This window comes from Desmodus rotundus, chromosome 4 (genome assembly GCF_022682495.2).
Source record: "Desmodus rotundus isolate HL8 chromosome 4, HLdesRot8A.1, whole genome shotgun sequence".
Taxonomy (NCBI): Eukaryota; Metazoa; Chordata; class Mammalia; order Chiroptera; family Phyllostomidae; genus Desmodus; species Desmodus rotundus.
In genome coordinates, this window is record NC_071390.1 from 139,006,506 (window position 1) to 139,020,666 (window position 14,161).

At 39.4% G+C, this 14,161-nt stretch overlaps 1 protein-coding gene and 1 non-coding gene across 2 annotated transcripts in view; one reads left to right on the forward strand and one right to left on the reverse strand.

The window, feature by feature from the left end:
* The window catches only part of MRC1 (mannose receptor C-type 1), a 77,759-nt gene that overhangs the window by 46,664 nt on the left and 16,934 nt on the right, over positions 1–14,161 (forward strand). The window contains exons 13-22 of the mRNA XM_024576069.4: positions 1,590–1,717; positions 2,324–2,411; positions 3,586–3,730; positions 5,096–5,137; positions 6,399–6,562; positions 7,553–7,620; positions 8,932–9,032; positions 9,705–9,847; positions 10,217–10,331; positions 13,244–13,410. Of these exons, the coding sequence (XP_024431837.2) occupies positions 1,590–1,717; positions 2,324–2,411; positions 3,586–3,730; positions 5,096–5,137; positions 6,399–6,562; positions 7,553–7,620; positions 8,932–9,032; positions 9,705–9,847; positions 10,217–10,331; positions 13,244–13,410 (1,161 nt within the window). The remainder of the gene's footprint in view (positions 1–1,589; positions 1,718–2,323; positions 2,412–3,585; positions 3,731–5,095; positions 5,138–6,398; positions 6,563–7,552; positions 7,621–8,931; positions 9,033–9,704; positions 9,848–10,216; positions 10,332–13,243; positions 13,411–14,161) is intronic.
* Positions 1,791–1,894, reverse strand: LOC112319663 (small nucleolar RNA U13). Its single transcript, XR_002976349.2, has one exon. It is a non-coding gene; the product is annotated as a small nucleolar RNA U13 (small nucleolar RNA).

Genomic DNA, 14,161 nt, shown 5'->3' on the forward strand with positions numbered 1-14,161 from the left:
TGTGAATGGCATATGGGTGTGGCATGCCTTCTAACACAGGCAGGGCTGATGAAGAACTTGAATTATCAACCTGTGGTAGAATGATGTTGCATAATCTTCTCTAACTTGAGTGGTATGGCTAGTTGGGTAGGAAACTCCCATTAATAGCAATAGAGACTGATGAACTGTCCAATCCAGATTAGCCAGTATATGAAGGGAATGTATAGGGCTCAAAGAGGAGGGATTTTGTACATTAATTAACTGGGGACAAACACGAAGAAGATTGGGTGTTGTTGCCGCTGGGGGACTTTTCAGTTGCCACCCAAAGGCCAGGTTTATTTTGTACACAGCCATTCACTCGGTGTGATAGGCTATGGAGATTTGTTGCAGGATTTAGAGAGAAACAGCAGAATTCTCCAGAGCTGGGGAGTGAACCTAGGTTCCAGGGGATGTTATCCAGGTGTACGTTCAACAAATCCACAGATGCGCTTCACTGAAACGTCTGTGGTTTTAGAGACGCTTGGGGTAGGGTTTGTTTGGAAATCTATCGGCCATCTTTGTGTAGATGAAGAAATTGGAGCTATTAATAAAATTCAGCGAATAGGAAATTGATTTAATAAAATAAAATCTTATATCACAGTCTAGCAAGTTGAGGTAGTCACAGGAGTCTTAGGGTTACTTAAGTGGAAACTTGATCAAGATACTGTTGTCCGGAGAGCTCAAGTTAGGGTCAAGGTGAAGGTTACCTTGGGTGGCATGATGACAGCTGGGCAGCCACAATCTATTGGAAGCACATTCCTTTTACCACAAGTCTTGGGTGATGGGACCATGAGTCATGAAAAACAATGACTGAAAATTACAAAAACGTGTGGAGACGATGAACTCTTAAATTCTTTGCATACTGATAAGTGTTGTCCAGACTGTCAGTGGATTCCAGTTCACTGCAGTCCTCTGGATAATGTGACATATTCCTTATATTATTAACCTATTAAATCAAGTTTTGCTTATGACCATCTTTTTAGATGCTCTGACAGATGAGTGTCAGGGTATGTGCTCCAATAGTTGTGAAAATGTGCATCTATAAGGAAAAAAGACAAAGCAGTTTTGAAGGGCGTGACTGACAAAGTGTTGAAAAACTGCCAGATTATTTATTGTTTAACCCCGACAGCATAGCAATCTGTGGCACAACCTTAGGGAAGTTATTTTCCTTAAAATGCTCTCTATACATGTTTACTTTCTCTGTATCAAAAGTTTCTTTAATTTTTTTCCATTTCATTGCTACATTTCACACTTAGCCAGATTAGTCCTGTCTCTATAATGAACTGTGTGCTTAACCCATATGCCTAAAGTTTCTATGATTTTAATCTAATTTCTCCTGTGCTATCAAATAATTTTATTTTTAAAGTGTTCCCAACAAAATCATTTCCTAAATTTTGTTACCCAAATATTCACTCATAAATTGATTTTTAACCAAGAGAATTAACATTATTTTGGGCCATTGCAATGTCTTGCTTTTTATTAAAAGGAAATCTCATCAAAAGTAAGTAATTATTTCTCAAGTCAATAAGCTGTGCAGTGTAAAATAACTTCTGAAACCACACCATCTTTAGCTGTTTACCAAAGGAATACATGAGAAGAAAACATGGTTTGAAGCGCGAGATTTCTGTAGAGCCCTGGGTGGAGACCTAGCCAGTATCAATAATAAAGAGGAAAAGCAAACAATATGGCGGTTAATAACGTGAGTATCTTCTCCATATAATCCTCCTTTTTTTGGTCTATTTGGTGCTAATGATGTTGAGAATTTTTTTTTATGCTACATGGGTAATGTGCCAGTGTTGTAACAAGGTTTGTGGGAGGCACTTGTCACACAAGAGTGTGAACACCCAATCATCACACTTGTAAACTAACAAAGGACCAGAGAAAATGTTTATGTTTTCCAAATTGTTGGCTCATGGTGTTGCTTTGAATTCATATATTGTACCCCAAATCCATGGGCCCTTTTAAATCTAGTTTTACTTCTGAATGCCTTAATTTTATAAGTATAAATGCTGCCACGAATGGGAAAGTACAAGACCCTCAACACATATTGTTAAATGAGTAACTGAATTACTATCTTTCAGTGTTTTAAACTTATTTATTCTCAAATGGTGGCTCATTTTAAGATTATTTATGGGTTGTACCAAAATGCACACCTATTGAATAATGCTTATATTTAATCATTGAATCTCTTTACCTGTGTGCTAACTAGTTTTTTGATTCGGAGGTAACTTTCAAATTTGATTAGTCCTCAGAGGCACCAAACTTGTTTCATGCCTAAGTTTCCTTTATGTCTTATACGTTGCAGGGCCAGTGGGACCTACCACGAGCTCTTTTGGTTGGGGCTGACATATGGAAGTCCTTCAGAGGGCTTTACTTGGAGTGATGGCTCTCCTGTGAGTGATCTGATTTACTGTATCATTTTCTTCCCTTCTCATGTAGTATTTATTTTAATGGTATTCGTTGGCTTAATCCACATTTTTTGTAAGACTGGTTATTATGATAGCTAGAGACATTTTTCTATGAAAAATAAATGCTATGTTAGGGTTATTATTCTGCTCCTGCTACAGTGTAGCTCTGTTGGTCACCCCAGGTATTGACCATGTCGACCAGATAAAAAAAGTAGAAAACTCTACTTATTTATATAAAATAATATCTGCATTCTATCATGCAAAATTGGCATGCACATAGTTAAACTTCTTAAAAATTGAGTGTTCTGTAGCCTCTTACAGATCAGGAGTTCTGGAAACAACTCTGGACACTTCATTAACGATCATTGGTCAGACATCCCCCGTCCCGAGAAGGAAGTGAGAGGCTCGGGCACTGGCTGACTCTCGCCCATCAGTCCTCATAGGAAGTGATTCTGTGTGATTTCAGTTCTGCCTCCTCTTACAACCCGCCAGCAACTTTTCTAAAACCTTGGAGAAGATGATATATTTGATGACCCATCGATTTTTGAATATTATATATTATATCCCTGGAAAATAGGTCATAACGCCTAGTCCAAAACCATGTGGACTATGATTCCACACTGAAAACTCCCGAGGAACTTAACCCCAGCCCCCCATTTACTTCCATTGTTCATTTTGGTAAAATTTGGTAGCTTTGTTAGTAACATGCCGCAGTCTGTTTCTTTTACAAAAGAACTAATGCAACTTTTATGATATCCACCTAATAAAGAGAAAGTTTCCAACATCGCACTAAAATATTTTCTCTTAAGAATGTGTTAGAAATGTAGGAACTCCCAATCCTGATAAGTGGAGCTCTTTGGCAAGTTTTTCCTAGTGTATACAATGTGAGCTCCACTTTTGTGGCCCTAGAGCCATTCTACTTAATGAGAATAAAGAAAAAATTGAAATAATCAATAGGACACTCTACTCACCTTCAAGTTTCCATGTATTAAAAGCTCTTCCTGACCCATGTTTATCAGTCTTTCTTTCAAAGCAAAACTATGGTGAAAAAAAAAAAGAAATGGATTAAAAATCATAAATATGTCTTTCCTTACCTAGTTAGGTAAAAGATTGGCACTCACCTGTTATAAATGGTTGCTATGTAATGTTTCTAACATAGGTTTCCTATGAAAATTGGGCTTATGGAGAACCTAATAATTATGGAAATACTGAATACTGTGGAGAGTTGAAAGGTGACCCTAGTATGTCCTGGAATGATATTAACTGTGAACATCTTAAGAACTGGATTTGCCAGATACATAAAGGTATGATAACCTGTTTTTCCCTTTATCTTAACTTGAAGAACTAACTCACGCCATCCCAATATCTTCCCTTTATTAGTGGAACCAAACAAACAAAATTAAAAATAAAGGAACTGGCAGGAGCCATCATTTCACAGGATGAGAATGAAGTTGCTGAACACAGATAAATGTTCGGAAGGAACAGAAGATCAAAAGGCCACCCGGGAATCCTAGACTAGAGTCACGTCCTCCGAAATAGTTCCCATGAACTGTAATTTCTGGCTCGGTTTCTACGGTGGTAGGAGTGAGTGCTCTACTCTGGGAGCAGAGCAATGACTGTGCCATTTCTTTTTGGAATTGCCACCTTTTGACCTACATTAGACACCCAAAAGGTGAAAAGTTCCCTAAGTCCGAATATTCTAAGTATGGATATTCAAGGAAATGTTCAACACAAAGAGTAAATACCGTGTTACTAATGGTCAAAAAGTAGCAGTGCCATCAGTCATGATCTTGGCTCAGAATGTTCCACATATCCAATTCAGACATGGAGGTCAGAGGATTCAGATTCTTGTTTTTTTGTTTTGTGATTTTATCTTCACCCAAGGACATACTTATTGATTTTAGAGGAAGGGAGGGAGATAAAAAGGGAGAGAAATATTGATGTGGAAGAGAAACATCTATTGGTTGCCTCCTGTATGTGCCACAACTGAGGACCAAACCTACAACCTAGGCGTGTGCCCTGACCAGGAATCGAACCCACGGCCTCTTGGTTTACAGGACGATGCCCAACCAACTGAGCCACACTGGCCAGGGCCAGATTCTCATATTAAACAAACAAACAAACAAACAAACAAATGAAAACAAGCAACTAGACCCACCATTGAACCAAAAATGTGTATCAACTTGTCTTTGTAAACAGATAAATGGAACCGCATTGCCCTCTGCTGTTGGGGAACCTTGCCACGTCTATTCCACTGCTAGAGACACTGTGCTGCTGTCTGATTACATTCCTTCCTCCTCCTGCTTGGATCAGTGGACAGAATTAAGGGTAGCATTTTAAACCCAGGTCTGGGATTTGAACCTAGGTTTTCTGATTCCGAAACTCATGTCCTTTTCTTCCGTTGACACTGCTTACTGCGCCTGATAACTCTGTTTTTGATTTCCGGTGGCTATCATTGCCCCTACTTCGTTTATCTCCCGACTCCTACTTCTGTTTTTCTTTACCCTCCTCCTCCATAGCATGGTGGGAGAATTGGAGAGTAAAATGGAGGGAAGGGAAGAGAAGAGAACAGTCAAGTTTTTAGCTATATTGACCCATGAAAATGGTAAAAATAGAAGAAAATGTAATAGCAGAAGTGCAGCATACTTTACATTATTTTTTTTTTCCAGGACAAACACCAAAACCTGAGCCAACACCAGCTCCTGAAGACAGTAGGTGTTTCTTTGTTTTTATTTTAAATTTTCTGATTTCTATATTGACAGTTCTTTTTTCCTCTTTCCTCTTCCAATGGAAAAAAAAAAACCCAAAAACACCACTTGCCCTAAGGTGGATAGAAATTCTTAAATGCTTTGAGAATCTCACAGAAGTTTGGATCTTTCCAGACAGATGCTCCTGAGCACAAACATCAGGCAATTGTTAGCACAGTTTCTCAGGGTTAATGACTCAAATCCAAGAGCCTATGTTTCTTCTTCAGCTTGTGTACTAGTTTCCAGGGGCTGTTGTAACAATTTTCCACAAACTTGGTGGCTTAAAGGAACATCCATTTATTCCCTTACAGTTCTAGAGGTCAAAAATATGAACTCAGTTTCACTGAGCTGAAATCACGGCACCAGCAGGACCCGCCAGAGGCTCAAAGGGAGAATCAATTTCCTTGCCTCTGCCAGCTTCTAGAGCTACATTCCTTGCATTTGTTGTTTCATGGCCCTTCCTCCTGCTGCTTCAGAACAAGCAATGTGGCATCTTGCTTCATTGTCACATCTCTTTCTTCTTCTGTAGTCACAGCTCCCCTGTCTCCCTCTATAGGATACTTGTCATTACATTTAAAGCTCACCCATATCATCTAGGGCAGTCTGTCCATATCAAGATCCTTAATTTAATCCCATCGACCAAGTGCCCTCTTCTGTATAAGATAACATTCACAGCTTCCAGAGATTGGGATCTATATATCTCTGGGGGCTCTTATTTAGCCTATGACAACACAGAATCATAGAGTCCTATGGTTTGGCAGAAGCCTTAGGAGCCCTCCTGGTTTGTGAATTCTTTTGGTTCTTTTCCATGATATACTGAAGCCCCTTAGTCCATGTGTTACAAGTTCCTTGTTAAATTAAGGTGAAGGCTGCTTTCTCACAGCCTCCACTCCTTAAACTTGGAACATCACATTGCATGGATGTAAATCCTTCCAGCTATGTGATCCTATTGATGAGAGTAACATTTAGAGTTCTTTTAGCCAATAGAGATACATGGAACTTGGAAAGAGAATTTGTGACTTTTTACAAAGTTCGTGGCAAGTGGCAATCTGGCCTCAGATAATTCAGTCTGTATCTGGCATGAGCGTCCTGCTTATTCTGGCCTCTCAAAGTTGCAGATACCTCTGATATAGCTACTCTGTCCTTTTCATTTTGTTGGCCATACATTCCAGATTGTGGAATTCACCAAAGGAAAATTCATCACTGTTTTTTGTGAATTTTTCAGATCCACCAGTCACAGAAGATGGGTGGGTCATTTACAAAGACTACCAGTATTATTTTAGCAAAGAGAAGGAAACCATGGACAATGCCCGAGGATTTTGCAAGAAGAATTTTGGTGATCTTGTTTCTATTCAAAGTGAAAGCGAAAAGAAGTTTCTATGGAAATATGTAAGACAATGATTAATTTAAGAATGGACCAGTGACATGGGATAAGCAAAGATAATGTCTACAGTTGGTTCCCTGTGGTGCAATTTCAAATTATGTGCTGAATTCGCACCTTCTAAGGTCAGGGATAAAGATGTAAATCCCAGATGGGGTGGGGGTGGGTGTTGGCCATGGCAGAGGGAGATGACCCTGTTGCTTGGACACTCAGTGCAGAATCACAGAGCGCAGAGCCAGTTTGTGGTCTGGGCTTTGTGAGGACCCATACTTCACAGCCTTGAGTTTATTCGTTTGACTTTCAAAGACTGTAATTCCTAACTACTTGTTCATGCCAAGTCTTTGTGTATAGTACAGGTTGATGATTAATTTACAAATCTGTGTTAGTTGACCAAATTGTTGGTTAATAGATAGGACAGATTGATTATTCATAGAAAGATCTTTCTTGGTTGTACCAAACTTGTCAGCTAAGAGTGAAGGTATAATTTGTTGTTCTCCAACAGTACTTGGCTTAATCTTTCTCTTTAAAAATCTTCATGGCATCCTTGTTTTTGGCCAGAAAAAAGGTAAGAGAGAGAGAACAGAAAAATAGTTGAACAGTAGTAAAGAAATAAAAATTCATTTGATTACAAAGGTAGGAGGATGTTTGAAGTTCTCAGGATACTTCATAATATTGCACAAGTATGTATGTAGGTGAAGAAGTCTTTCCTTAGAGGCATAATCCCAAATGACGACTTCGTTTTAAAGATGGCCTTCAACAACGCAATTACTCTAGGCATTCAATATTATGGAGAGTGACTTCAGATACTTGCTTTATAAATGCAGGTTGTTATATAATATGCATATTTTCCTTTTCATTTCTGTGAAAAACATAATGTTGAATATACCATGAAATTTCTACATAAATCCCTTCTTAGAAAGAGTCTCAAATAGGTTGCCTTTAAAATTTGCTTACTATGTAAGTATAGATTGAACTGTATATAAACTTCTGTGTTTTAGGTAAACAAGAATGAGGCACAGCCAGCATATTTTATTGGTTTATTAATCAGCTTGGATAAAAAATTTGCGTAAGTAAATAAAAATAAAATAACTTTGCTTAAGGTAGTGATCTGATAAACACGGAAGTTATTTTGAGGATTTTATTTTGTTGAATGTATTTTTAAAAAGTCCTCCGCAGTTCTCCAACTAAAAAGCATTTTAAGAAACCAAAAAGGATTTAAAATAATTGTGTCAAAAATTTTCAGCATTCTAATTCTCATGTAAGTCAAAATCAAATTCAATTTTGTAAAACTTCAACTATCTTTGTTTTTGAATGCCATCACCTGTTAGTAATTCATCTACTAAGATGTACTATATACACATGAACATTGAATTTACTTTTAAAGTTATGATTCCCACTTGGGCTCCTTGGTGCATGGAACCAAAAGGCCATTTTATGTTGCCTCACTCACTGCTTTAACATCACAATGTTGAAAAGCTGTTTTAACTACATGAGATGCTTTCCCTTCAGAGGAATGACTACTGTTTCCCATGGGAAACAGGGGCCAGGAAAAGCTGTGGAAGGAGGAAATTAGTAAATGTGGGGGTTTCTCTCCTTCTTCACTAATGTGCATGTTCTCCTGTGTTTGAAAAGCAGATATGTCTTCCTGGCTCATGCACAGATGTTTTAGCCGCATATACGCCCTGTGACCGTTACTTCTGTTCTTTGTTGAACGAGACCTAACCTTACACATTATTTTTTAAAGATCAGAAATGTTTGATGCTCCTTTGGACAAACACCCATTTTAATCATCTCTAAAATAAGAACTCTTTTCAATAATCTCTTGGTCATTTTCTGCTAAATGTCTCTGAACTTCTATAATGGACATTAAAATATATATTGGCCCACATAACAAAGACCAGAATAAACATGAAATGTGGAGAATGGGCCTCACGAGAAACTCCGTACTCTCAGCCTCTCTGCGGGTGGTTGCGTTCTGTGGGAATGATTCCTAAGAAGTACTTTGGGAGGATTTTTGCTCTGGCCCGCTTCCAGAGTCATTGGCATCTCCATTTCTTCTCCCACTTCAAGACCGAAGGCAGCTTCTTCCAGGGAGGGCAAAGAAGACACGGTAGCTGTGGCATCAGGTGGCCACAGAGGAGCACAATGCACCAGAAGCACCTTTGAGTTTTTCCTGCTAGTCTCCCTAAAACTTCTCTCTAGAACTGTCTGTCTAGAACCCTTTCTCTAGAACTGCTTTCTAGAACCCTCTCTTCTGTTAGCCTAGGATCCTGTGGTCCTTTCATCTTGATTGACTTGCCTGTTCCCACCACTAGACTGTATAGCCAATTATTCTAATGATTGGATTACTGCTAAATGCCTGAATTTTCTTTTCCAGTTGGATAGATGGAAGCAAGGTGAATTATGTGGCTTGGGCCACAGGTGAACCCAATTTCGCAAATGATGACGAGAACTGTGTCGTCATGTATTCCAATACAGGTAGTCAATGCGCGATCTTCTTGAATTTGGCTTGTGCGTTGATGTGTCATTTGCTCTCTCCCTAGGCTGAAAGTTGTAACTTGTGCACTTAAATCAGGCGAGGAAAAGAAGAGAGAAAAATGACAATTCTGACTGTAGCAGCATAATCATTGAATTTTTAAGGAGCATAGATGCTTAACATTTACTCAAATAATGACACAATCTCCTCACTTCTCATTTTAGGAATTTTTTTATGTTCTGATTTGAGGAAAATATCCAGAATGTTTATCTCCTTTATTTCTCTCTTCTGTCTTTATCTGCAATATGGGAATAATGACAGAACCTATATGTTGAGAAAATTAAACAAGATAATACATCTGCAACACTAAGTAAATGCTTGGTACATATAAAATTAATTATAAGATTATTATAATTTGCTATAACTGGCTACTCAGATAATAATATGCAATACCAGGTACGTACATGGCTCAGAGGAGGCTTTCTATGAAGTTGAACTATTATTAGTGTAAATGAAAGAGTGAAAGTATATTACACTGATCTTTTTGAGTCACATATAAATTTGTACTCTAAATCATTTTTGAGAACCCTTATAATATATAAATGCATTTTCAAAAAGAGTGGTTTTAACCATAAACATATAAATCTAATTTCACTGTTTTGGTTTTTTGCCAGGGTTTTGGAATGACATTAATTGCGGTTACCCAAACCCCTTCATCTGCCAGAGACATAACAGCAGCATCAACGCCACAGTTATTCCTGCCACTCAAGTGCCCCCAGGAGGTTGTAAGGAAGGCTGGAGTTTCTACAACAACAAGGTGAGAAGAAAATGAGTTGCAGTCTTGATATCGATCCTTATACGGAGAGTGACGATGCAGATCTTTCAGCTTGAAGTTAACTTTTGCTTACCTTGCCATTTTAGAAAATTTTAGGCAAGAGTAGGTCAAGATTCCCATGTCCAATTCTCTATGGAAATTAAGAGTATATGTGAAGATATTATCCAAATAGTTGTACCCTTTGTCCCAGAAGAGAAAAGGACTTTGCAAAGAAAGTTTGTAATAAAACTAACTTAATTTTTAGATCTTCATTTGGTTTTGAGGAAACTTATATTTAGCTATAATCTTCATAAGTAATTTTGATGTCTTTCAGTAGTCTTTTCACTATGGGTTTTTTTTCTTTCATCCAAGTGTGTCAAAATCTTTGGATTTGCTCAAGAAGAAAGAAAAACATGGCAAGACGCACGAAAAGGTTGCAGAGAGTTTGGAGGAAATCTGGTTTCCATACGCAATGAGAGAGAGCAAGGTATGCAGGCCACTGTACAATCCATTATGCGCTGGGACATGAAATTTTCCTCATAAAATAATGGAATATAGTGATAGTAAATGATATTTTTAGAAAGGGGAAAAATCAAGCACTTATTGAGAACTGTTTTATTCAGTTGTAGGCACCACTTTATACAGAAAGTCCCTTTTCATTGTCAGCTCCACACTGTGAAGCTGGTACCGTTATCCCCTGTGAACGGGAAAGTGGGTTCGCAGAGCCTTGAGTCAAGGAGCTCGCTGAGTGAACAGCAGGGTTGGGAGTCAAGCCGGGTCTTCCAGCTTACATCCCATCGTTTCCACCAAGCCATTTTTCTTCCCAAAGAGGCAAAGGAATAGAGTCGTTCTGGCAATAAAATGAGAAATTGCTGATTTCCCATTTCTTCCTCTTCTAGTCTTGTTACCACATAACTTATAGTGCAGTAGAACTGATTTTTAAATATAAACTTTGAACAAATTAAGAAAAGCACTTTGATAAAATGTAGGCATAAGCCAGAGCTCTACGGAAGGGCACTGCCGAGAAAACCTTGCCGTTGCCATATAATGTAAAATCCATCACGTTGCTATCAGGCGCAAGGCGCCTGACCTTTCCGGGCCACCTCATCTGAAACAGATATTAGGTTAAATCTGTGACTTGTCACTTTAAGGAGGATGTTGACCAGCTCTAGACTATGCAGATAAAAGTGACTAAACTAATGAAGGGTTTGGAAACCGCAGCAAGTGGCAAGTGAGGAATGTGGGAAAGGCCCCTCAGGTTTCACAGCCTGGAAAAGAGAGGATGTGGATTTTCAAGGACCACCCTGGTTAGTTCCAGAAGGAAGACCTAGAATCAATGAGTGGCAGATATAGGGAAATAGATTTAGGCTTAAACTTAGGAGGTCATTTTAGCAATTAGAATGGATTGGACGGGCTGCTTCATGAGTTTTCCAAAGGGCTGTGAAAACACTCCAACTGGAAGGCACTCACATGGATGCTACAGAGGCCCATACACTGACTAGTGCATAGTGTGGAAGATGCTCGCCAAGTGTTTGTTGTACATACGAATGGATGCAAAAGTTGTTGCTTAAGAGATGTGGTCTGGATAATTTTTAACTTCCTCTTTGGTTCCAAGAACCTTTGACATCATTTACTGGAAAAAATGGTATGTCTCAAAATATATAAGAAAAAAGAGCCCCTAGACCCCTGTACGGCACTCTCCCAGGTGTTTATTTTGCTCCGTCAATGCTGTTCTGCGCGCTCTTGGAATGCATGGATGATAAATCTATCAAGCTGATTTCACCGAGGGCCTTTGACAAGTTCAACGACTTGCCAGACGCTGAGAGAAGAGGGTCAAACCATAGCATACAATAAAAAGATTTTAAAAATATAATATTCACATTTCTCTAACTAGCCTACCACATTTTGGGCTTCGCTACCCAGCACAGAAACACAATAATTGATCCCTCTCTTAACCACAAATGGCTGATTCCTGGCATAACAAAATTAGAACCTGGGTAATAGAGTTGTGCAGAAGGAAACAATTTTCACATAAAATAACATTATTCCTGGCAAAACAGGGACACGTTGTTGAATTCTTGTTGTGGTTTTTGGCAGAAAAAAGTCTGTGCTGACATATTGGCAGGTAGAGCTTTCCCTCATTGAATTTCGAGTTGGCAACAGGGTAAAGGTTATGATTTTCTTTAGGAAACAAAAATAAAATAAATATTTACCCATGCTCTTGTCTCTTTCTGAAAAATATTAGAAGGCAAAAATTTTTTTGTACCTTTAATTAATTGAGAAATAAGCAAATCTCTGAGCAGGGATATCGAGGCTTCTGCTACTCTGAAAAAGAGTAAGCACGGAGCAGTGGCTTGTCAGTGAAATTGTTTGTTTTTGAATAAACAGGTAATTGTGTCCCTACAGGCTTCTTGGCATTTTGCATTTTCCATTAGCGACCTAAATGCTTAGTCATTTGGTTTTCTATGTGCACTCAGGAGTCGTGTTTAAGCACAAATGTTTAGAAGTTGTTCTGCAAAATTGGTGCTTAGCTGCCCAGGAGCCCACAGGTGCCAGCAGGCGCTGTTGCTGGCACGGAAGACAGCTGCGGGGGGAGCCACGCGGAAGGGCTAACACAGGGGGAAGGGCATGTGTACATTGAAGCCTTTGGATATTTTCCTGCTTCTGGGTATTTCCCACCATCTCATCTGCCACGGACGTGATAAGGACACAAAAGGCCACATTTGTTCTATATCCTCTGGATTTTTCTAGATCATCTCTCCTAATGATGTGGACACTTAGCCCCAGGGTGCCCCCTGGGCCCAAGCACACTCAGTGGCTGCTGACCCCTAGGAGTCGGCTGCCCAGGAGGAATCCCCGATGGGCAGCTCTCTTGGTTTGACAAACCACAGTTGTGATAATTTAGCAGCCTAAAGCATCTGGTTGGATAGTGTTTACTTTAAAAACTTTTCTGGATGAAGAGCCAGCCAGTCTCTGCTCTTTAGTAATTCTAATCAGATTATTTTATTTACAGAATCAGGATGCCTGCTAACTCATAGGATGACTGTGTGTGAATTAGAGAACTGTACACCCTCCACGGACTTTAGGCAGCCACAACTTAGAATGGAGCAGGGGGTGGCCTGGAGCCTCTCTTGTCTCAGTGCCCCAGCGCCCTTGGGCAGGGCACACGGGGTGTAGCAGCCCCGATAAAACCTGGACTTTTATTGTATGAAACTTTTCAAAGTCCAAAGCTGAATCAATAACACAATGCAGGGTTAAATGTGTGTGTTTTCATGGTGAGTGCTTTTAAACAATAATAAAGACACTAATCACATGCTTGGTATTTTAAGTTAATATATTTTGAATATTTCCAGTACTTTCCCCCAAAGTTAAAATTTATCTTGTCATAATTTCTCACAGCATTTCTCACCTATCAAATGAAGGACTCCACTTTTCATGCCTGGATTGGCATGAATGATGTCAATTCAGAGCACACGTTCCTTTGGACAGACGGGCAAGGAGTTCACTATACCAACTGGGGGAAAGGTTACCCTGGCGGAAGAAGGAGCAGTCTTTCTTATGAAGATGTAAGTGTCACTTTCATGTCAGCCTATCAGTTTGCTTAAAGTCACCTTAGTAGCAGTTAATCTTCAATGAAAAATCAGTCGGAGTATTTCATGGGCTGATTCATTCTTGCAGATTTTAACTATTTCAGACTGAGCCAGCCTTGAAGGCAAGGGTACAAATTTAGTCAAGAACTCTTCAGCTTGGAGGCAGGTGGTGGCTGCAGTGAGGGACCGGGAAAGCCAGCTCCATCGTGGGCCTGTGCTGCAGCCAGGACGCACACTGGAACACAGCTTTCTTTGCAGCAGCTGCCCCTGAACCCTTGAGGCTGTTGTAGTGTGTAGGGTGTAGATCTGGAAGCTACTACTGCTTGTAAAGATGTCATCATCCTCCTCATCATCACTACTGAGCTAACATCTGTAGAGTGTTTACTAAGTGCTTTAGTACAGTAACCCAAGAGACAGATGCTGTTTCTTTATGTTACTACTTTTAATCTCATATCATTGAAAAGTGAACTAATCAGTGTTAAACACCATACTAAGCATTGTGAAAAATGTGAGACTTTGTTTTGACCTTGAAGAAGCTCACACTTAAGCTAGACCACTGTATTATGCAAGAAAGAAGACAGTAAAGAAATGAAAGTGCGTGATTAGCATCAGCCAGAAAGTACAATAGTTAGGAAGAAAAAAAGCTTACTGTGGGGTGAAGTGATCTAATCAGTCAACACATATCTGTGGAGCCCTCCCCTGGGTGGAGGGAAGGAGTACGAGAAAG